Below are 24177 nucleotides of genomic sequence, written 5' to 3'. Positions count from 1 at the left end.
TGACCATTAGATTGATCTAATTTAATCTAGACCATTTATTATTTTTAGGGTTATCATTTATATATCACTCGTAGCAATTTCATTAACTTTAAAGCAGCGTTTGCTACATAACAAAATGCTTTGTTGGTATTGATTACATGCTTTTCTTCTCCATTTCCATTATGGTCTTTTATCTTTATTTATCTTGTTTCTTCTAGCTTTCATGCTATGGAGTTTAAAACACTTCGGATACTAAAAATATTAGAAATTAATGAAATGAAAGATTTTCCGTTATAGATTGTTGGAATAATGTTATGTGAATTCTCCTTTCTTTTTTTCTCCGATTGATAGGTATTTTCTCTTATTCACATGTAGCACAATGATCCTTCTCATTAATCTATTACTTTTATTATTGGTATTGTAGGCAAGATGAAAGTGTTGTACTTTCATACAATGACTATTAAACACAATACTACTTGATGTATTTTTTTTTTCTTTCTCTTTTTTAAATAAGTTTAAGAATTGGTAAATTTACCAATTACCGACTTACCATTACCGATCGATCGGTATACCGACCATCGGTATACCGACTCTTCCGGTAACGGTAACGGTAACATTTTTTGAGTTACCGAAAGAATTGGTATGGTAACGGTATTCCGTGTTTGGTAACGGTAACCGTACCAATAACAGCCCTAATAAAAACAATCTAAAATTTTTGACATAGATACCTTATTGTAAATTTGGATTCTTTTTATAAAATGTGGTAACCTCCTTTAAATTATTTAACGAGAACAATTTTTTATTTATTTAAAGACACTCTAATAAGTGGTTGTTTTAATTTCTTCTAATAGTTTAAACAAATATATTTAAATGAGAGTTTGGTAAAAGGTAGATAATTAATTAGGATGACACTATGAGAAATTAATATCAAGCTACTTCATTCAAATTATTACCTACCTCTCTCAAGCAGTAATGATGAATTTTTTTATGAAATTGATAAAGATCTCAACGGTTGATATCTCAGTTATCATAGTTAGGGGTATCCACGGTGAGTTTCAGTAGGGTTTTTTTTCCGGTTTTTTGACATAAATTTAACCTCCCAATGGATTGGTTATTGGCAGTTTGATCGATTTTTCGGTTAATTCTTACTAATATATGTTTAACAATAACTAACCAATCAATCAGTTTGACACGATTTTTTTGGACAACCCTAATCACAGGTTGCAAAAGATTTAAGTAAATTAGTGGGCTCTACATGTCTCACATATGCGCATAAAATCATATGCGTATAACTAAGCAATTAAGATAATTGGGATACTAGCTCTTGAGATCTCTATCATAACTAGTTTTTTAATTGTAAAAAGAAGAATGGAAAAGAGGTTTGGTGTAAATGTGGGCCTTTTGGCCCAATTAAACCCAAAAGGCCTTGATACTTAATGGCCAATGGGCCCTAGCGAAAGCACTTCTTCATAGCTAAACAAATTTAAAAATCAATCAACTAAGTTGATGAACCTCTCTTTGACTTCTCACCTATGGTGCCATCACAGATCCAGCAGTTCCTCTCCTCCGTACTCTCACAGCGGGGGCCATCTTCCCTCCCTTATTCGGAGGACACCAAGTGGCTGATCCGCAACCACCTGGTCACTCTTACCGGAGCTTACCCGTCGTTGGAACCCAAGACGGCAACCTTCACTCATAACGATGGCCGCTCCGTGAATTTACTCCAGGCCGATGGTACAATTCCGATGCCCTTCCATGGCGTCACCTACAACATCCCTGTGGTTATCTGGCTTATGGAGTCCTATCCTCGGCATCCTCCCGCCGTGTACGTCAATCCGACTCGCGATATGGTCATCAAGCGGCCTCATCCGCACGTTAGCCCGTCGGGGCTCGTCTCGATCCCTTGCTTGCAGAATTGGATCTATCCGAGTTCGAATATTGTCGATCTTGTTGGCGAGTTGAGCAGGACCTTCTCACGAGATCCACCGCTTTACGCGCAGCGCCGTCCGACACCTAGCCCAATCCCGAGCACTAGTTTTGGGTCTGGAGGACTTTCGGAATACGTTAGACCGCCGGTAGTGATCCATCATACTTCTCATTCGACATCAACTCCGAGGCCGTACCCGCCTCCGTCTCCTTACGGCGGGTCTGGGAGGGCGCACACTGACGATGCGGCCGAGGTGTACAAGAAGAACGCGATTAAGAGGATAATGGAGACGGCGCACGGGGATATTACGGCGATGAGGAAGACGAGGGAGGCGGAGGTGGAAGGGTTGTTTAGCGCGCAGGCTGTGTTGAGGCGGAGAGAGGAGGAGGTTAATAGGGGATTGAAGGGGATGCAAGATGAAAAGGAAGGATTAGAGGCGCAATTGCAGGTTGTGTTGATGAACATCGACGTTTTGGAGGGATGGGTGAGGGAGAGTGAAGGGAAGGTCAAGAATGCTCCCATTTTAGATGTGGACAATGCTATTGAGTGCACTGATGTGCTGTCTAAGCAGATTTTGGAATGCACTTCTGCGGATTTGGCTATTGAGGATGTTGTGTACTCTTTGGATAAGGCCGTGCAGGAAGGGGTGATGCCATTTGATCAGTACTTGAGGAATGTGAGGTTGTTGTCGAGGGAACAGTTCTTTCACCGTGCAACTGCGGCCAAAGTCAGGGCTACTCAGATGCAGGCTCAGGTTGCTGGTATGGCTGCTAGGGCTTCCAATTATGCTACATGAAAGTTGAAAGAATGCAGCTCAATTTGAAAGTGAACTGTAGAGTTATATGGTCATGATATTGTTTGAGGTTAGATTCTTTTCAATCCTTGCCAATGTCACTTCTATGCTATCATATTTTAGAGCTCTTGCTCCTCTTCATACATTTTGTATCATTATAGAGGAGATGCTATCCATTTATGGGAATCATAGGCTAGTGATGTAAATTGAGGTGTTGGGGCTCATCTTTTGGGTGACAACACTCTCTTGTGAATTTGATAGAAGATCATAATTTTTTTTCTCTGGCAACAATTGCAGCTGTATAAATCAAAGCATTTGATTAAGAATAGCTGCTTTTACTTATCCATTGTACAATTGACTTTTCCGTGATATTGTTGGTCTTCTGAGTTGGTGATTATATAGCATCTTGCATTCTTCTTGATCTCATGCCAAATTAGTAACCACTGCTGGAACTATTTTAATTTTTGTTATTATTTTGATTAGCCTTAGCCTATCTCTCTTGGGTTTTCACCAAATTGTGATAGATTTCTCTGGTGTTTTGTTATTTATCTGAAATCGAAGAGAAATATTTATTTTTGATCAGTGTATAGAGAACAGACTCTGGCAATTGCTTGCTTGCCAGATTATGCTTGTCTTGTGCTTGTGGTTGTGGTTGTATGTGACACAAATGGTTTGTAGCAGGGGATTGGTTGTTGCCTTGTTGGAGTAAGCTGTAACTGTGCAACTTCTCTTTCTTAGATGTTAGATATCCAGTCTTTTACCAGTAAAAGTTTTATTTTTAAATACCAATGAGTCAATGACCTTACTGCTGGTTAGTGGTTACATTGGAAGACATATATGACCCAGTAGATGAGGCTGGCACATTGTCAATATCGATATTTCCTAAATTAGAATAGTGTTGTCAAAAAGGCCAATGAGATGGCAATTCTTATGCCAGTGTAATATCACTTACTGGTTTAGACTTGTAGCATACCAATATTTGGTGGTACCCCTTAGACACAAAGTGACAACCAATGGTCTAAACTTACCAGTTACCAGTTACCAGTTTGAGCTGAAGAACGTCTTAATTATCTGTGTGAATCAATGCAGTTAGGTTGTCTTCAATTTAGATTATAATTCAATACTACCTTAGTCTTTTTGTTTTGGGCATTTTTCTCTGAAATTTATGTTTGTGATACAAATCTTATGAATATTTGTAAAACAGAAAAGGCTATAATGATTTGAAGTGGCTATTGTGTTTTGTTATAAGACCTAGTTAAAAGAATTGTTTGAACTTAAGTTTTGCTTTAGAAGATTGCGTGGGCAGCATGGTCAATCCTCTGAGATAGTCATGGACTTTATATGGTTTAAGTTTTGGATTATATGTACTTTTTTTGGAAAAATACAGTATATTCCAGGCATATTTTATAGCATGGGGCACGAATCTGAACAGGATCAACAACAAGGATTTGGGAGGACTCATTGATCCCCGATCAACCAGGTTTTAAAAACCTCTCTGACTGAGGCTTCAGATGCTGCCAATTATCAATTTATCATCATGCTGTGAGGGCTGTAAAAATGGCTTAGGGGCTGGAGGCCCGGGCTGAAGAGGCTGAAAGGAAGAGAAGCAGCCAAACATGAGCTTTTGGAGCGGAAGAAAACTTTAGAAGCCTGCCTTAGTGAAGTCGGATAGAAAGCTCTGGAAGAAGCCCGCTTGCATTACGCTGAGGTGCAGAAAAGGATTGTGAATGAGTACTTTGAGTTTTGTGAATGAGTACTTTGAACGGGAATGGGGTGAGGCCCTGTGTGCTGCTGGGATTGGAAGAACTCTGGTACCAAGAACATGTTCTGTGGCCCGAGTCTAATCTTCCCAAACTAGACCTCAAGGCAATGCTTGTCAGGGATAAGAGAGCGATGGTGAGGATTTGTGTGTGACCAACTGAACCAGCGCTGAGTGGTGGAAATCCATTCGGATTCACAACTGGTCAGCAACTTATTGTTTACTTGTCAGGAAAACATATTCTTGGGGATTTTGTCTGACCTACTTTGGAGTTTGGGGTGGAAAACATTTTATTATTTGATGCTAAAGATTATTAAATCCATTCGGTCTTCCACCCCGTTCCTTCTAATGGAGCAGTGAGGTCGGTGATTAGTATTGCCGTTTCATTCTATAAATCTACGAAGGATCAACAAAATTGATCTCTATCATCTCTCCTAGTTGGTGCATAAACAAACCCTAATCACACTTGGGCTGTGTTTGAAGTTTTTTTTTTTTTTTGTTTTTCGAAGAGAGTAACAATTTGGGAATAATATGCACAATGTGAAAGCTTGGGCTGAAATGAATCTACGTAGCTTGTGTGATGTGTTGGTGACAAGTTATTTGAAGCCATGGATTCTTATACAACTGATAGTCCAGTAAAGCATGATCGGCCATGTCTTTGAGCCTTATCAATGGAGCCTTGCTTTCCATTTTCTCCCATTCTTGGCTGCCAGGCAAAGTTTTTGCGCGACAACCAGATCGCTTTCCCTGCATTTAATGAATGCAAAAACTCATGTCAATCCTTATGCCAGTACCAGTGATCCTGGTCATGTGCAGCACTGTGAGGATTAAACCTTTGGATACAAACTGGTTCATCAATAGCATCTAGCTTCACTGGTTGATTTAGTGTACATTTGAGCACATCAATATAAAATTCAAGATTTCGATGGACTTCAACGGTTCAACATGTTATCATCAAAATCTGTGTATCCATAAGTCAAACAGTAATTTTCCAAGATCCAATTGATGAAAATAAATATATGTCAAACAATGTGACTTGCTTAAGCAGTTACATGTATATATAGTTGATAAATTATATCAACTAACATAGTTTCTTGTGCTAACATGTGTGTATTCACATGTATTTACACTAACCAACATTTTAATTGCCTAAAAACTGTGAAGCAAGGTTGCTTGAATTGAGGAACCTCGTGAAGTTAGCTTGAAACTGAAGGTTTTCTTTTTGGGAAACAATATTATTAATTAGTTTGGCTATGGTGGTCTACAAGGAATTAGGAAGACTACCTTGAAGGCGTGAAGAGACGATGAGATTCACCATAGCTTCTCTTGTAGTTTTCATTCCTCTGTTGATGATCTTGGTGGTTCATCGAAACTCGACGATTGATATTGTTGGAGCATTTGGTAAACTGAAGCTCGGAGGAGTAGGTAATCAAGATGCTGCACCATGTACACAAGGTAGGATTAACCATTTTACAAACATGTCCATATACATAGCTTCATTTTCTATTCAAGTTTGTCTGCATGATTGTTTCAAACAAATTCTAATGCATTTGCTCAATTGGAATCCATGACTTCAAATTACCTTTCATGTGAACCTTCATATTTGTGACGAGCTGAGCCAAAATTGGAAAGCCAATGTGCAACTCAACATGGCAGAGACTTCTAAATAGGTCTCTGCAAGAGAATAATTCTATTGATCATTTCCATATGCTTTAGATAGAAAATGAAAACCTCTTGCTCCATAAGTACAACAGTTAAAAACACCCACTACACATACCTGTAGTGGCAAGACCACTAAAATCCCCTCAGGGCTGTAACTCAACCTGATTACTTGTGCCAAATATGGTGAGCCGAGTAGCTACTTCAACTGCACTTAGAGCCTTTTTTCTCTTCTAAATATGTACAGGTTCAGTAAATAAGCCCGCCCAGACAACCAGCAGTCCAAGTAACAAACTTCTTGGAGGACTTCTGGCTCCTGGGTTGGATGAACAGTCTTGCTTAAGCAGGTATCAGTACTTCCGGTACCGAAAAAGTTCTTATAAGCCTTCCAGCGGTCTCATTTCCAGATTAAGAAACTATGAACAACTTCACAAACGCTGTGGACCTTATACTGAATCCTACAATAAGTCCCTCCAACAAGTTCACTCTGGTCACATTGGCAATAGCTCAGACTGTAAGTATGTTGTCTGGACTCCTTCAAATGGACTGGGAAATAGGATGATAGCAATTGCTTCATCATTTCTTTATGCTCTTCTCACAAACCGAGTACTGCTTCTCCAGCATGTGACTGACATTGACATGGCCGATTTGTTCTGCGAGCCTTTTCCAAATTCAACATGGTTTCTGCCCATGGACAATCCTTTCAATAATGAACTGAAGAAGTTCAATAAGGTCTATCGATATAAATATGGGAACATGGTAATGAACAACATGATAAACACTTCGACAGAGCCACCTCCAACACATCTATATCATTACATTTCTTTCGATTACGAAGATCAGGACAAGGTTTTCTACCAGGATGAACATCAAGCTTTTCTGACAAAAGTTCCTTGGTTGATTTTGAAGTCTGATGAATATTATGCCCCTTATTTTTTCTTGATGAAAACTTTCAGGCAGGAACTAGACAAATTGTTCCCTCGCAAAGATACAGTTTTTCACCATCTGGGTCGCTATCTTTTCCTTCCCTCAAACGAGGCTTGGGGTCTAATTACCAGGTTCTATGATGCTTACCTGGCCAAGGCAGATGAGAGGATTGGGGTCCAAATCAGAGTTGTTGATACAAAAGGTAATCCACCTCAAAATATTATGGATGAAATCTTAACCTGCTTTTCAAGGGAAAAGATTCTGCCAGATATCATGGAGACTCAAAATTCTTCTATGGTTCCTACAGTCAGGAACCAGAACAGCACAAAAGCTGTTCTGATAGCATCTCTGTTCCCTCAGTACTACGAGAATATCAGGAGTAGGTACTGGTCAAGACCAACAGTTACAGGAGATGTGATTGGAGTTTACCAGCCAAGCCATGAAGAGTATCAACAATTTGGGAATAACATGCACAATGTGAAAGCATGGGCAGAAATGAACCTTCTCAGCTTGTGCGATGTATTGCTGACCAGCTCATGGTCGACTTTTGGGTACATAGCTCAATCACTTGGAGGTCTGAAGCCGTGGATGCTGTATACAACAGATAGTAGAGTGAAGCATGATCCTCCTTGCCGTCAAGCCTTGTCAATGGAGCCTTGCTTCCATTTTCCACCCATTCATGACTGCCAGGCAAAGTACAAAGTTGGTAACCGCTTTGTTTTTCCTCCCTTTAACGACTGCAAGCCTCATGTCAATCTTGATGCTGAAACCAGTGATCCTGATCATGTGAAGCACTGTGAGGATGCAACTTTTGGATACAAACTGGTTGATAATGATTGAATGTTAGCTCCTAACCTGCAATTATTGATCATTATGTACATTAGAGCACATCAATACGTTATTGAAAGTTTTGATTAACTTCAATGTAGTCATTTGCCTCTAATTTCCGGAAAGTGGAATTATTCTCTTAAGAGTTTGGAATTCCAAACTCGAATTAATTCAGATTTTCTTGCACTCTGCATTTCAAAAAAATCAAGTATCTATTTTTCAAGATCAAGGTTGATAAAAGCCGATCCAAATTCAATATCTGCAACTATATTTGCTTTAGTTTCATTCACAATTTCACAAAAACATGTACATGGTTTAATATGAATTGTTCGTCTAATACATAAGATTGCATATTTCAGTAGAGAGGAAAGCACAGCCCAAGTATCTTACGCGAATGGGGAAAAAACAGAGGAAAAGAAGAAAAGATAAGTGTTCGCGGATACACCATACACAACTTACCTATATGCCCAAGTATCATTCAGGCCACAAATGTACGTGAAAAACTAGAAAGAAAGTTACTCCAAATGCCACAGTAGGATGGTCCTGCACTAGCTGGGATAAAACCTGTAAAGAAAGAGAGAGCAAGAAAATAAGTTCCTAAGCTGACTGGCCAGATACAGCAAGCGACAACTGAAATAGTCATATATGAAGAAAACTTGAAAAACACCGGGGGTGGACCTGACAATCTCCACCTACATGTCAAGAGAAAGTACACTAATCAAAACATGAAATCATAAATTATGAACTCAACTTGGACATGAAGAAAATTGTCTAGGTACATCTCCCAAATTCAAAATGGCCGAGTAGAAAAATTCCGAACTACAATACCAGAGTTTTCTTGACCTTCCTAATCAAAGGAGTTCCTTGGATATAGCCAAAAGTGTAATAGCAGGCGGTGGGGATTTAGAACAACATAATTTAGAGATTAGAGTATTCAACCAGGAAATGAGAATACTTTTGATAGTTTCAAATGGTGCAGCTGAAGATAACCAACTGATGTTATTTATTGCAACATCAAAACAGTCACAAAAGAGATCTATACCTATTTTGATGTTAGATTAACATACAGAGGGACACTGCACTAAGCCCCAAGAATCAGAGAATATAAACGCACTGGAGTTCCTACTTGCAACCTGACAAAGACAAAGATATCTATAACAAAACTCACAACTGAAATGCCACCCCTGATTGCAGTGCTAGCGGCTTCCATTTCGAGCTCTGCACTACATGAAAATGAAAACTATGTGAGCCACATTTAACAAGACAAGACAGATCCATAACCTATTTTGATGTTAGATTAACAAGACAGAGGAACACTGCACTAAGCCCCAAGAATCAGAGAATATAAACGCACTGGAGTTCCTACTTGCAACCTGACAAAGACCAAAGACATTTATAACAAAACTCACAACTGAAATGCCACCCCTGATTGCAGTGCTAGCGGCCTCCATTGCAAGCTCCGGACTACATGAAAATGAAAACTATGAAAGCCACATTTATTTATTGCTACTACGATGAAATTTATTTCAAATAACAAATCATTTATCTTCTCTTGATTAGAAAGGAAATTTCATTAAAGGGCACCAAGGTAGTGCAAAAAAACACTATTACTAGTAAAGATACCAGACACTTGATAATGATATACTGTATGTAACTCTTTATCCATTTACAGAAGCATATCAATATATCATGGCAAGTTAATCACAGAAACATCAAACTTTAAGCTTTGGCAAATTACAAGGACAAATAATTCAGCCAAAAATGTACACAGAGAGAGAGAGGGAGGGAAAGATGTTACTTTTTCGCTCGGTGGCAAGCGATGACGCCAGAATCCAGAATCTGCGACAAAGTCTTGGCTCTGGTACTGGTTATGGAGGACTTAGAAGGAGAAACACAGCAGGAAACCCCAAGTCTGCTGTTGAGTGGTAGTGGTCATGCGAGTAGAAGGACACCACGAGCTAAAACCTGCTAATCTTGCCATATACACCGAGCCAAACAGGCCTCTCTACTCACTGAGTTGCTACAACGGAATCCAGCGATTCCGCCAAAAGCTTCGACCGATAAATAAATAAAAAATGTTAATCACAAAAGAATTTAAATGTAAATAAAAAAAATTGAATTGATTTAATAAAATAAAAAGAAAATAAGAGGAAGACGAATATCAAAGAAAGTTTTTTTAAAAAAAGAAAGAATATCGAAACGCTATAATTACTGAAAGGCATCGGTTTGATCTTTAAATTTCAAGGGAAAGACTCTCTTGACCACACGTGATCGTTTTTCATTGGACTGTCAAATTTGTGCTTTACAACTCCGTTACGGTACAGGAGCATTGTATTTATTTATTTATATATTTTTTTTTTATTTTATTTTTGCTTTTATTAAATATGTACGGATTGATATTCCAATTGGAAACGAAGAAACTCTGAGCGTTCAGAAATGATGGTAATACTTTCGGATCTGGAAATGATTTTCGTGTAGATTTTCTGCGACGGAAATCCAATCATGAGAGAAATGGTTTGGGTTTGAGAAGAATACCATTAATCAGTTCACGTTTTGGCCTTTTTGGTTTAATTTAATGCTCCAAATCTGACACCATGAGGAAGAAGCTCGATACAAGATTCCCAGCTGTAAGTCCTTCTCCCTCTTATCTTTTTCTCTGCCGGCAATGTTCAATTTTGACCTGTTTGGTATGCTAGAAAAATACTAGGAAAGAGAAATTGTTGAGTGATTGGAATTAATTTGGGTTCTCTGCTTTCGATTGCTGACTCTGTTTGCTTCTTTTTATGTTGTTTCGATTAGATTTGAAATCTCTGTGGGTATCTTATCTTCTGGGTTTTGTGGGGCATGTGATCTGAGTTGTTTTTTTTTTTTTACTTCAAATTTTTTGGGTGAACTGATTTAGTACTCAAAGCAGTCGATGGGTTCGTCTGTTTTTGTCTTTTTGGGTAGGAATTGACTTTGTTTCTTGGAGTTATACTTCTTGTTATAATCGCATACAGCTTTGCTCAGTGATTCGGCCGGAGGGATTATTCCCTTCAGGCTGTCAGTTTGAGTTCCGTGTGTGGCTACTTCTGGGTATTAATGGTTATCTATCATCTATGATCTGATAAGTTCAATAAGTGTCAGGACAGAGCACTTCTAAAGGCCAACGATGGTTGGCGTAGTGTTAAATTTGCTTCACGACAACATATGATCAAACCCTAGAAACATCTAGTGTGAAGCTGCTTATATGTAGACTTCCTGGACCTGACCTCCACCCTGGCATCCTTATGCAGTTGTTTGCTTTATGAAAACTTGATGACTTTAATTTTGACATTGGGTATCAGTTGTTTGCTGGGATGTGCTTTGATTATATTTTGTACTAATGTTGTTTTTTTGAGGGAAAGAGTGACTTCAAATATGTTGATATTTTCCACAAATCCATAACAACGCGCTAAGGTCTTCACCTGTCAACCCTTTTGAAGAGGAAGAAAAAGGCCCTTACTTGAAACCCTCATCTTCCCTATTCCTTTTCGAGTGAATTGGTGTCTACCTAAGCCACCTGATTGGTCATAACACAATTTTTTTTTGGGGTTACAACTTACAGTCAATCATCTTGCAATAGTTTTTCAGTTCAAAATTTCCCTCCTTCCGTTTCAGGCAGCGTTTAAGGTTATTGTGGGTGAACCTTGAAGATTGTTGACACAGGACAACTTTCGCTAACCTCGAATTAAAGGGTTCTTGTGAGGGATTTTAAGCAGTTAGGGTTAAATCAACGGTTTGGATGATTAGGGCTTAAGAGAACTTGAAATTGGAGCTTTAAAACAATTGGATCAGATATGAGTTCGCAGGGAAAATTGTGAAACAAGATAACAAAAGAAAGATAACCTAACTGAATCACACCTAGGGTTTCTTGGCATCACAACGAAGGAGGATTGCATGACACAATCGAAAAGCAAGACTGTTGCTTGAAAGTAATCTCAATATTATTCATTTATGATCATCATCATTCTTGTGAGATTACATCCACATATATGTAAACTCTTACTGATCCTAATTCTATAAAAAACGCCTTTCAAACAACACTAGGAACTTAAAAAATAAACTAATAAGACTCCAATTATAACTATGACTTGACTTTGGAAAATAACCTAATAAAAAACTGGTAGAACAAATTACTAATAATAAATTTGAAATTCTAGCATACCTAAATTTTTTGATAATGTCCCTAAAATGAAAATTAAAGGAAACTTATTAAAAACTGACCCAATAGTAAATTAACTTAGGAAAACATAAAATTAAGAAAATCCTAGCTAGTTTATGAACTATAAGCTTGCGGATAGGCCATGAATCTACATTGCGTAGATATTTGAATTTGCTCTTTCGAGTCCTCTTTAGCTCCTGTGTCATTTGTGCTAAAGAAAATTGAATGTAATCCACCCTGGCTAATTGACTGTTCCAAATCGTTATTCCACCACCCTTACTTGAAAATTGTCCCTCAATCAAATATCTTTGTCGGTTTAACTCCCTATAACATAGAGATTGAGAAATTGTAGCTTTGTTGGTTCTTCACCAAATGTCCTTCCAAAAGAACTCCTTTAAACAATGATGAAAGCGGCTTGTTGGAACCAATTTTCCAAACTCCTCCTTGCATGCCCCTATATATATGTTTCCTTTTTTTTCTGCTCCAAAGAAAGAAAGTGATAAATGCATTCAAAATGGCTACAAGGTAAACGTCAGTTTTAACATGTGGGAAGTATGCCAAAGCGCAGTAAGAGAGTTCTTTCAAGATATAGAAAGGAAGAGCACAATGATATTGCATACCTAAAAGCTAGTATTGCAGTAAATTTTTACGAATGGAGGAGCGGGATTATTTTCTCCAAGAGCTCTAGTTTTCTAATTAACCTAGTTCTATACTAGTGTACTGCATTTACTATTTTGACTCACTCCTAGATCTTCAAGTAGTGTCGTCGGAGATCCTATCCTACACTAACTGTGCTATATTTGTCATGAATGGAAATCCTTGAAAAGTTAGTGTTCCATTGCTTCCCTCCTGTTTTTCTTTTATATGCCAAATATTTTGTCTTTCAAATGGTTCGGTACTTCTAAAACTGTGTTATATAATGCTGGCAGGCTCGCATAAAAAAGATAATGCAAGCTGATGAGGATGTTGGGAAGATAGCACTGGCTGTGCCTGTTTTAGTTTGTGAGTTAAAAGTTTTTTTTATAGTTTTTATATTATATACTCTCAGTCTTCAGATGCTCATGGTCCTCCTCTAATTTATTGCAGCTAAAGCATTGGAACTGTTTTTACAAGACCTTTGTGACCGTACATATGAGATAACTCTCCAGAGAGGAGCAAAGACTATGAGTTCATTGCATTTGTAAGTGACTAATTTTCTCTGCATAATGTCTAGGTTCCCAGTTAATGTGTGTTTCTACTATCTGAAATGCATTAGTACCAAATGGAGAGGTAAGGATTTTTGTAGCTTGTCACTATGACTTGAATTTTCTGTGATGTTTAGAGGTTCTTGAAATTAGTTGCTTGGAGGGTATTTTTCCAATGGACAGTAACCCCTTTCTGTAATTTACTATTGTGAAATAGGGAAATTGTATAATTAATGTGTTGGAGGTGTGTAACTATCTTTTTTCTCTCTCTCACCTTGGTATGAGGACATCGGCTCTTAATCCTTGGACCTTTAATTCAATTTGTCGTGTGGATTTATGATCCCACGATTAATTGTGATTATCATTCCGGAATTGGTGCAATTTTGGTAAATTAAATTTCTTGTTATAAAATTCATTTACTAAGATCTTTTATGATAATACTTTCTGCCATGGAATATTGTCTTGGAGACCACAATCATATGGTTGTTGAGTGACTTTCATTTCGTGGACACCATATGGCATAAACAAGGATTACCATGGTTACATATTTTTTAATATTTGCATCTTAAGTGCCTATTTTAGGCTTATCAAATTAATGAGTCTGTTGACCTATTTCTAGGCCAAGTATAGGAGAAAGCTGGCTGGACTAAATATTGTTTATTTAGATTTGCTGTTGGCTAGGACGATGCTGTTATTTGATGATGTACAGCTTTCTTCTTGATGAGTCTTACAACTTACAACCATAAATCATTGATGTGTGTTTTGGCTAGATGAATGTTGGACTATGATTAGGGGCTTAACACTATCGCACTGTATGTGATCCCATCGTTTCCTTTTGCTATCAATGTCATATTCTTTGTGATGACAATTTCTTTTCTTTGTTTGTTGAATTATATTATGCCACCTTGGTGCTCCCACTAGACAGTTGAGTTAGTGAAAAAATTCTTACCAACTCCATGTACATTGCAGAAAGCATTGTGTACAGAGCTACAATGTGTTCGATTTTCTGAGGGACATTGTCAGCAAGGTTCCCGACTATGGTCATGGTCATGGCCATTCTGATGCTCCTGCTGACGATAGAAGTGTGTCCAAGAGAAGGTATGGTGATTATGGTTGCCTTTTCTTTATTTTTTTGGCTTTTCCACCCGTGCAATTGACATTGGGAAATTACATGCGTAATGCTGCCAGGAAGGCTACCGGGGATGAGTGCAATGACAGTGACGAAGAGTCAAAGAAAAGCAGGATGGTAAGAGAGAGTTTTCTCAATCATCATTTGGTTGAGTATTCTGATGTCTAGGTTATTTTAAGACATCGGTTTTGGGGATGTCCTACTTTAATCCATTTTCAATGATATTTTTATTTTCAAAGAAACCCATCCTAATATAGAAATAAAGTAGACTTTGTAGAATTGTAGTTATTGTTTCCATTGTGCATGAAGCATGTCTACGATTTAAATTTTGGAATGTTTGAACTTTGAAGTGCTACTAGAGAAGCTAATTTCTTCTCACTTCCTGCAGCATGAGGTGAGCCAGGCTGGCAGCAGTGGCAGAGGGAGAGGCCGGGGCCGAGGGAGAGGTCGAGGACGAGGTGCTCGCAACATAGAAAGAGAATCCTCTCATCGTGAGATGGAATTGGAGTCGTGTGCAGCTCCTCAGGAGAGCATGAAAAACAATTTGAGTCCCGGAGGTTTGGTAGATAATGGTCCTGAGTTGAAGGAACCTGTGAAAGAAAATAAAGTGGGAGCTGATGTTGCTGGTCCAGCACCATTGAACTTTGACCTGAATGCCGATGTAAATGAGAACGAGAACGCAAAAGCTGCTGCTGCAGCAGCAGCAGGCAATGCGTCATCGGCAGAGCCAACTACCGGACTCAAACATGAAGAGTATCCTGGTTGGTCTCTTCCAGAAATGGACAAGATGGCCATTGATCCTCTTCAGCTTGCTAAGATTAGCAAGCGGTTGGATGAGGACGAGGACGACTATGACGAAGAAGAAGTAGAAGAGTGATCGACCATTTGATGGAGACTTTGTAGGTAACTGGATTTTTTTCCCTGGTTCATACGGTAGGGAGTAATTACCAGTGTAAGAAGCACAAAAAATTGGCACCTCATAGGCAGTAGAAATGCTCTTATGTTAGATTTTATTTTCTATTTTAGTGCCCTGCATTTGTTACTATATGTTCATAATAACTTTTGCTAACAACCTTTCTGAAGGGTAGATTGCTATAACTATCTTGTAACATCAGTTTGTGTAATTTCACAGCTCAATGTAGGAAGGTTGCTAGCCTCACATATTGAGTTGCTCTTATTTCGTCTCTGTCTGTGATCTTGGTTTATCAGTTGAAAAATCAAGTCCAATGATTATGAAAATGCATATGCTTTTAAGTTATGTTCATAATGCCAACCGTGATGCCTTGAGATTTGATGCCTAACATGGTAGACAGTCACCATGAAGAGAAGATGGGCTTCTGCCATGGAAGAAGGTAGCTTTGACCAGTAGGACTATTTTGTTCGTGGTTCAGTTTAGTTCCATTTCCCTCATTGTGGAGGACTACACCTCTCCATTGGTGGGTTGTTTGATGGTTTTAGCGTTAAGAAATCACAAGTTCAGCTGCAAATTATTTACCAAACACAACACATTGTCTCATTACACACGGCTAAATAGCCTAAAAACAGAGGTCTAGGAGTGGTGAGGCTCCATCTGGTTAAGATGGAGTCCACCTTCATTGTTCTGGTTCACCTCAACATTGTATTTCTCTTCTTTGTCTCCCCTCTTCACCTTCAACAGCATCTCATATTTCACAGAATTCTCAACCACCTGTGCATGCAGAAAAGCCACTGAATTTAGGGTGACGAGACCCAAATATGTAGTAAACTGAACTGGAAAGGGCAGAACAAGCTTGGCAGAGCACATACCTCAGCCTTTGCATGAACAACCTCTTGAAGTTCATAAGGGAACAGCGAGTTCGACCTCTGCTGGATTGTCTTCACTGCATGATTTGCTGCATCTTGGACCTGGGGATCATGAACTGGTACCTCTTTCCATCCAGGACCATGATCACCTGATTCAATCAATCTCTCAATTTCACGATAACAATTTTGCAGATGAAGTAACAGAGATTCAAATTTCACGCCAAAAAAAGGGGAAAATCGGTGAAATTGTATCTACCTTTCTTAGCACCAAGATCGGAGGGGGTGAACGAAGAGGAGGCATCGCCGGCGTGCTTGAATTCCTGCAATTCCTTGAAGTTTAACCACGGCTTCACCCATACCGTCGCCTCGTACAGCTTCTTCTTCCCTGCTTCGATCGCCTCGATGGTCAGATGATGCAGTGTTCCGGCCACAACTTGTTCCTTCGCCTTCACAACCCTCGCGAACTCCAAGATCGCATTCTAAAAACAAAATAAATCGATCACTTCATGTTTAACCATAAATCGAACAACTAATCGGAAAAGAAAAAACGAAAAACCTCTTTCTTGTTATGCTCTTCGACGGCGAAGCGAGCGAGGCCGTCGATCTCAGCACTATTCTGTACTCCTTCGGATTCGTGAACTCCTCCGAGTGTGGTGGCCATTTCTTCGCTGCAAAATCCCGAAGAAGTAGAGTGTTTCGATTCAGAAGCGGAAGAGAATGGCAGTGAAATGAGTGTATAGATTTTGGAGTTTCAAATACTAGGGTATCTATGCGCTCTCTCACATGCACCGGCACCGCTCTGATAGCGCCACGGAGGGGCCGAACTTGGGCACGTGTCAGCACGTGACTCTGAAGGTCTTCAAAGGCTTGTTTGGGTCCAATTTTTAGTTACAATTCACTATAATTCTCCCTCTAAATCATGTTACATCGTGGTTTTATTTGTTTGAAAATGACATATTATAGTTTAGGAGTTAAGAATTAGTGTTTAGAATTAAGAGTTTAAGGGTTCGAAACATAGGTCATGCAATATTTTAGGAACTTGACATTAGTCTAGTGATTATACGAGTTAAGTACGGATAAGTCATTAAAAAGATAGGGACATTTGTAATTGGGTCAAAAATGTTCAAATTAGGTCACTAAATGTTTCAAATTTAGACAAATAGATCATTTCAGTAAAATTTCAGTCAATTTCTGTTAGAAATTGCTGACCTGTCAAATTTCTACCACATGTCAACGTTTTTTGATGACATGGATTTTGATGACGTGGAACAAAGGTGACATGTAATATAATTTATAACTAAAAAGTAAAAATTGAAACTCAAAAACAATTTAACCCTAAAATAAATCACACATTCACTCAAAAGTTGCCTCTCATACTGAAATCTCTCCATTTTTGTCGCTATTGTTCACCTCTCTTGGTTGTTGTGACATCCCTCTCGCTGGTAGATTTACTATCTCTCTGTCGATGGTCTATTCGTGTTGTTCTGTTGAAAACGGTTGATTTCTTATTATCTTTCCATAAAATTAGTGGAAAAAAAAATAGGGGAAGAAAACGTTAATGAGAAAGAGATCTACCATCACTCATAAGAAAAACAATAAATCTGTCTAATTACACAAAGGATCGTGTCCAATAGAAGAATTAGTACCTGCCAGGTCGCCCGTACAAAGTAGTCAACCAAAATTCGCAAAAGGTGAAACAAAGCTTATTTGAAAAAAGCCTTTGTTCCTTAAAAAATTTATCTCGTATTTGTACTGCGTGGTTTTATTCTGTAAAAATTCCGAATAATTCCCTTGAACTTCATCCTCTTCATCATAAATGATCCGTTTACCTCGAGATGACCTGGCCCGATAGGAAAATTTCAATTTATCGGGCATTTCGATACAAGCAAATAGAAAACTCCAATAGCATCATATTCTAGGAGCCCCAAACTTTCGGACTTTAATAATAGAGAACCTTTCAAGAAGATCACCGCATGCAAATTTATTCCAGCATATTCTAGTAGTGTGTTACCTTAATGGGCTTTTACTCCTACAAAGTAATGACTAATGAGCGTGTCCATATAAAATGGGCCGTTTTAATTGATGTTCATAATGGCTTTATAAAAGCCCAAAAGTACTTGCCCATATGGGCCCATGCATCGGTGACATCTCGCTTCCTTTGATGCTCATAATGGGCTTTTGTCCATATTACAATAGGCCCAGACTACATAATCAGCTATCATTGTGGAGGCACAATCAATCCTTTAAATCAAGGAGGATCACCAGAATCCTAAAAAAGCACACTGTGGGATACAAGGTACAAGATGTTATTTTACTATCACTTGAGATGAGAGACTTGACTTAAGCGTCAGAGTATTCTCGATCATCCACGGTGATTGTTGAACCTACTGACCAATTCTTATTCTAGGTACTCAAAGATCGAGAATATATTAACCTTCTCAAGCCCATTCACACATTGACAAGGTAAAATCAGCAGCACATTAAATAAACCATTCAAATACTACTCAAAATTGTATATTATTGTATCATGCATTTCCTTCCACTTTGCCAATTTGAAATTACTAATCTTCTCCAAACACTCAAACACTACTTTTTTATAAAAAAAAGTAGTTCAGAGTATACTTGTGGTTGGAATTGAACATTGGGTACACATATGTTTAACCCAATCGATTGTCAATCAAACCATAACATTTGACACATATATGTCTAACCTAATCGATTATCAACCTAACTATCTTTTATGGGTGTCAAACACTATTTTTAAAGGAAACTTCATGGGAAATTCATGATGAATTGCCTTTAGTATTATTTGTCAAGGAATCCCTGACCACAGCACTATCCGACTACAAACAAAGTGCTTTCCCCTTACATGATGTTTGGTGTTGAATTGACTCCAAAAGACTCATAAATAAATTAATTTGCTTCAACTTCCTAAACAATTGTACTGGAGTTGCTTTCCATGGCTTCTTCTACCCACTTTAATTAATCCCAATTTTAATTAACTAGTTAGGATATCCCACAATATGCCTAGGTGTCAAAAAAAATACAAATATTATATTAATATTTCTTTTAGTAAAACCTTTTAGATTTTAAGTATTATATATAGATTAATTCTATTGCAACAAAATTTACTTTTAACAAAAAAAGATTAGTTCACTTCAAAGTAAAAAAAAAAAATGGAATAACAATAGGCTGCGACTGATTTAGTGGGCCGGGAATGGGCCCACATTGAGTAAGGTCCAAAATTGACCTACTTTTGAAGGACATGAATAATAAAAAATTAAATTTAATATTACATGCATATTTCTTTTAGTAAAAAATTTAGTTTAAACCTTTTTAGATCTTAAGTATTATATATATATATATATATATAGATATAGATTAATAGATTAATGCCATTGTAACAGAATTTACTTTAAAATAAAAAAATTAGTTGACATCAAGGTAAAAAAAAAAAAAAAGAGAGAATAAAAAAAGGCTATGATTGATTTAGTGGGCCGGGAATGGGGCCCGTACTCATTTTTTTCCATTAACTTTTGAACGACATGAATTGTCTATTGTGGTGGTGTCTAGTCTTCAGCCATTGAATTTGGCCACATGCCCATTCTAACCATTTTCCATCCAAATTCGCTTTCGCTTCCAGACAAATTCATGGTGGGTATGAGTGTCTGAGGCTGCGTTGCATTGCGTACTGCACTTAAATTGACTCCTTCGTTTTCTCATTAGTCAAAAAGTCACCAGAAGAACATGTACATGCAATTACCCACTACCAAAACATTATTCACATTTAAAAAAAAAAAAAACCTAACACCACTCACATTAAAAAAAACACATTCACACATCCTAAAACTAGGCATGTAGTGTGTAAACCGGTGGACTCCACTTTAATATGGCGTCGTTCGGAAGTGTTGATGAGGAATTTTTTAGTGTTTGCGTTTTTATATATTTTATTGTTTTTGGTTTAGTTCTCTTGATTGTATTTTAATTTTATAATGATACGAGTGCATACAGATCTTAATTGTTTAATTTATTTGGTGAATTAATACAAACAACTCTTAAAGTCAAACAAAAAAAGAAGAAGAAGAAAGAAAGCATGTCGTGTATATGTTCATACTTTTTTTTTTTTTTTTTTGAGTACAAGTACAAACACAATATACGACACACCACCAGATCAAGCCTCTTAAAGTACAGGTGTCAACAAGCCCCACGCAGGAGGCACAAATCAAGCCCACGCAGGGGCAGACTATCAAGCCCACATAGGGGCAGACGAAGCCCACACACCTCCTTGTAAATATTCGGAGGAGGTGAGACTAGAACCCATGACCTCAGTCAGGGACATGCAAAGTCATTGCCACTCAACCAATGGCTCATTTGCTATGTTCATACTTATGACTTTATCATTCTGCATAGATTGTATTACTTTTTTATTTGTGGTGTGAACAATCATTATTATATTCTTTTCTTTAGAACGCCTTTTTAGTCTTTGTATTTTTGTATTACTTTTTTATTTGTGGTGAGAACAATCATTATTATACTCTTTTTTTGAGCCTTTTTTAGTGTTTGTGTTTTTATGTATTTTCTTGTTTTTTATTTAGTTTATTTGTGGTGAGAACAATCATTATTATACTATTTTTTAGCACTTTTTAGTGTCTGTGTTTTTATATATTTTCTTTTTTTTTTTATTTAGTAATCTTGGTTATACTTTATTTTTATGATGTGACGAGCATATGCGGACCTTAATTGTTTAATCATTATTATATTCTTTAGAGGTATACATAATAAGTTCAATGAATATTCACAGTAATCTGCAAAGACCATCCATATATGTCTGATAATAACTTGCATGGTAACTTTAAACACCGATTTGTCACATGTACATTGTTCAACAGTACAACCAGAGAGTCTGTTATACCCAATTAACATAATGAATTCGTGAGGTTCTGAGTTGGATTATTGTTTGTGGTCACACGCTGTGTTTCGACTCAATTTACTCTATCGTCAGGTGAAAATTTTATGTGTACACAGTCTTGATGGGTTGAGTTTAGGTCCATATCAACTATATATTTAAATGATAAATCTGTTTGATGTCGTTATCGGTTACTAAAAAAAATAATCAAATCACTCAGCTTGGGTTTATTATTCATCATTCATGTATTTTTGTGATAGCTTTTTGGAAATTATACTACTTTTTACTCAGTCTTTTCTGTTGATTATTATTATATTTTCCTTGAACTTTCTCTCTTACACTCTATATAAAGACAAGTCTCCCTTAGCACAGACACAAACACAAAGCCCTCAGCCTCTCACCACCAATATTCTTCAGTACTTATTCTTCTTAAAAAAACATTTGTGATCATGCAGAACCAAAAAAGGATCATTCACGATGTCTCTGGCTGGCTAAGAGTCTACGACGATGGCTCTGTCGACCGGACTTGGACTGGACCGCCGGAAGTCAAATTCATGGCCGAACCAGTCCCTCCACACAACGACTTTGTAAATGGAGTCGCCACTCGTGACGTCACGGTCCATGACAGTCTCCGTGTCCGGGTTTATTTACCGGAGCATGAACCAATTGACGGTTCAAAATTGCCCATAATTCTCCATTTTCATGGAGGCGGCTTTTGCATTAGCCAAGCCGATTGGTACATGTACTACAACACATACACTCGGCTTGCTAAGCTAAGCCAAGCGATAATTGTCTCGGTTTTTCTCCGGTTGGCTCCGGAAGACCGGCTCCCTGCCTCAATCAACGACGGCTACTCGGCCCTTCTCTGGCTGAAGTCGTTGTCCCAAGGCGAGTCGCACGAGCAGTGGCTGAACAGTTATGGTGACTTCAACCGTGTGTTCTTAATTGGAGATAGTTCAGGAGGGAACATAGTGCACGAAGTGGCCGCACGTGCTGGTCACGTGAATCTCAACCCGTTGAGGCTAGCCGGAGCGATTCCCATCCACCCAGGATTCGTCCGGGCGGAGCGGAGTAGGTCCGAATTGGAGAGGCCACAGTCGCCATTTTTGACACTAGACATGCTGGACAAGTTTCTGAGCCTCGCATTGCCGGTGGGGTCCACCAAGGACCACCATATTACGTGCCCGATGGGACCCACAGGGGCGGTGGCGGGGTTCGAGAGTCTGAGGATGCCGGCGGTGCTGCTCTGTGTGGCGGAGAATGACTTGATTTGGGATACGGAGATGGAGTATTACGAGGCCATGAAAAAGGCTAACAAGGATGTGGAGTTGCTGATAAATCCGGGAATGACTCACAGTTTTTACCTCAACAAGATTGCGATTGATACTGATCCAAACACAGCTGCACAAACCGAAGGACTTCTTCAAGGAATCACAGAATTTGTGAAGAAGCACTGAAGGAATTAATATTCAGTTGATTACATGTTTGATCTAGTGTTGGCCATGTTTGTTCTATTGTTGTATTAATGTACTGAATAAAACACAAAAATAATATATTATCAGTGTCAACTATATATATATATATATTAAATCGAGAATCACACAATACAAATTTGTCATTTGAACATCACTTAAACATGAGCATGTGTGTGTGTTTTTTTAAATCAAGAATTATACAATACAAGTTTTTTATTTGAACATCACATATGAGCCAAAGCGGACTGTCATAGCTGCACATGCATAAATTTTTCATGCGACCAGAAGGTACGTTTAACCAAACATTAGTTAGCTTCTGTCACACATCTTACTTGCAATAGGTTTGTTGTTGGGAGCTGTTGTGCCTAATTGTACTTTGGCTGTATTTCTATATACACAGTAGTATTGGGTCCATGATATGATTGCTTGATTTTGGATTTTTCGGTAGTACTATATAAACTTCATTTTATTTTGCAACGGGGGTTTGGAGAGGGATATGATTCGAACTCGCGTTATCATGGATGGGTGATCTGTTACATGCAATGTGATTGTCATTGTCACTTGCTACATAAACTTCATTTTCAACGTGCACTATAATTGTATTCATTAATTAGCATATGCCATGGACCACTTACCAAAAATTTATGTATGGACCATGAAAATTGACTACTTAATGCCTTTTAATCGAACAAGGAAAAAAAATATTTATGAAAATGTTACAGAGTAATTTTCCAAACTTAAGAGTCTGAATGAACCCACACAACACTGACATATCGAAGGTGAGAAGTTTACCATCACAATCATATCAATTGAATTTTATTTTTTTAATATTAATTTACATATGATTCTCTTTATTTAGTGTAATTTGATATCCGATTCACATCCAAAAAATTAGTTTTTCCACTCCATCAATTAATTAAAATAGGAGAAACGGTAATTACACCCCCCAATGATTGAATTTTATTTTTTTAATATTAATTTATATATGATTATTTCAATTCACGTGTGATTATCAATTTGATATATGTTTTGATAAGAATGATAATAAAATGTCAAATCACACACAAATCGAAAGAATCAAATATCAAATTATATGTAAATTAATATTAAAAAAAATAAAATTTAATCATTGGGGGTAGGATTACCATTTCTCGTAATGGAAACCTAATTATACATTGAAGCCCAAAGGCAAGATCCAATATCAAACACGAACCCTTTCCACACCCCAAAAAAAAAAAAAAAAAAGTGTGCAAGGTCTCCTCTTTTGTTTCGTATCATGGCATGGTAGGAAATTATAATTATCATGCAATAATCTCCTCCAATAAAACCGGCTTCATCCCTTCATTCCAATACTTCCTTGTCCTCACGATTTCAGGTGCCTCTAGGTTGGCCTGCAGGCAAACAATGTAAAATCATGGCCTCCATATCAATCCCAAATTATCATAGTTCGCCAAAAATCCTCCATCACATGATATAAATTCATGACACCTCACAAATTTTACAGAAAGATAATAGAACTATATCTACACAATGCATTAAGGAGGAGAAATAACAAAGGATGAAACAGTACATTACCATCAGTTGCACCATCAGGGCACGATTTCAAGGAACCCATGAGTTCTGGTCTCGTTAGCCAATACTGCTCA

The 24177-nt window shown here is 37.9% G+C and overlaps 5 protein-coding genes across 5 annotated transcripts; 4 read left to right on the top strand and 1 right to left on the bottom strand.

Annotated features, from left to right (window-relative positions):
• Positions 1 to 1448: 1448 nt before the first annotated feature.
• Positions 1449 to 4780, top strand: LOC120005433 (protein ELC-like). The gene is made up of 2 exons (XM_038855057.1): positions 1449 to 2769; positions 4132 to 4780. Exon 1 carries the CDS (start codon positions 1512 to 1514, stop codon positions 2700 to 2702), a length of 1191 nt encoding a protein of 396 aa, XP_038710985.1. The 5' UTR covers positions 1449 to 1511; the 3' UTR covers positions 2703 to 2769; positions 4132 to 4780.
• Positions 4781 to 6354: 1574 nt separating this feature from the next.
• LOC120005434 (galactoside 2-alpha-L-fucosyltransferase-like) lies at positions 6355 to 7995 on the top strand (the record flags this gene model as incomplete). The annotated part of the gene is made up of 1 exon (XM_038855058.1): positions 6355 to 7995. A coding segment is annotated over one exon (1530 nt), but the record flags the coding sequence as incomplete, so codon positions are not given.
• Positions 7996 to 10309: 2314 nt separating this feature from the next.
• LOC120006595 (dr1-associated corepressor-like) lies at positions 10310 to 15547 on the top strand. Its single transcript, XM_038856678.1, has 6 exons — positions 10310 to 10499; positions 12985 to 13057; positions 13142 to 13235; positions 14209 to 14337; positions 14428 to 14485; positions 14757 to 15547. Exons 1-6 carry the CDS (start codon positions 10467 to 10469, stop codon positions 15243 to 15245), a joined length of 876 nt encoding a protein of 291 aa, XP_038712606.1. The 5' UTR covers positions 10310 to 10466; the 3' UTR covers positions 15246 to 15547.
• Positions 15548 to 15828: 281 nt separating this feature from the next.
• On the bottom strand, positions 15829 to 16915 carry LOC120006596 (cysteine proteinase inhibitor 12-like). Its single transcript, XM_038856680.1, has 4 exons — positions 16707 to 16915; positions 16407 to 16629; positions 16154 to 16299; positions 15829 to 16055 (listed from the first exon to the last, which is right to left on the bottom strand). The coding sequence occupies exons 1-4, from the start codon at positions 16809 to 16811 to the stop codon at positions 15918 to 15920; spliced, it is 612 nt and encodes a 203-aa protein (XP_038712608.1). The 5' UTR covers positions 16812 to 16915; the 3' UTR covers positions 15829 to 15917.
• Positions 16916 to 21423: 4508 nt separating this feature from the next.
• LOC120005068 (probable carboxylesterase 15) lies at positions 21424 to 22855 on the top strand. The gene has a single exon (XM_038854508.1). The coding sequence runs from the start codon at positions 21506 to 21508 to the stop codon at positions 22511 to 22513; it is 1008 nt and encodes a 335-aa protein (XP_038710436.1). The 5' UTR covers positions 21424 to 21505; the 3' UTR covers positions 22514 to 22855.
• The last annotated feature ends 1322 nt before the right edge of the window (positions 22856 to 24177 follow it).

The sequence above is a fragment of the Tripterygium wilfordii genome, chromosome 9, assembly GCF_013401445.1.
Source record: "Tripterygium wilfordii isolate XIE 37 chromosome 9, ASM1340144v1, whole genome shotgun sequence".
NCBI classification, from domain to species: Eukaryota; Viridiplantae; Streptophyta; class Magnoliopsida; order Celastrales; family Celastraceae; genus Tripterygium; species Tripterygium wilfordii.
Note: the sequence above shows the minus strand (reverse complement) of the source record. Positions and strands in the feature narration are given on the sequence as shown.

Coding starts and splice junctions, on each gene's coding strand:
- LOC120006595 (XM_038856678.1), top strand. CDS start 10,467: ATGAGGAAGAAGCTCGATACAAGATTCCCAGCT. Junction 10,500..12,984: donor TCGATACAAGATTCCCAGCT/GTAAGTCCTTCT, acceptor TAATGCTGGCAG/GCTCGCATAAAAAAGATAAT. Junction 13,058..13,141: donor GGCTGTGCCTGTTTTAGTTT/GTGAGTTAAAAG, acceptor AATTTATTGCAG/CTAAAGCATTGGAACTGTTT.
- LOC120005433 (XM_038855057.1), top strand. CDS start 1,512: ATGGTGCCATCACAGATCCAGCAGTTCCTCTCCTCCGTACTCTCACAG.
- LOC120006596 (XM_038856680.1), bottom strand. CDS start 16,811: ATGGCCACCACACTCGGAGGAGTTCACGAATCCGAAGGAGTACAGAAT. Junction 16,630..16,706: donor AAGAGCATAACAAGAAAGAG/GTTTTTCGTTTT, acceptor TTTTGTTTTTAG/AATGCGATCTTGGAGTTCGC. Junction 16,300..16,406: donor CGATCTTGGTGCTAAGAAAG/GTAGATACAATT, acceptor TGATTGAATCAG/GTGATCATGGTCCTGGATGG.
- LOC120005068 (XM_038854508.1), top strand. CDS start 21,506: ATGCAGAACCAAAAAAGGATCATTCACGATGTCTCTGGCTGGCTAAGA.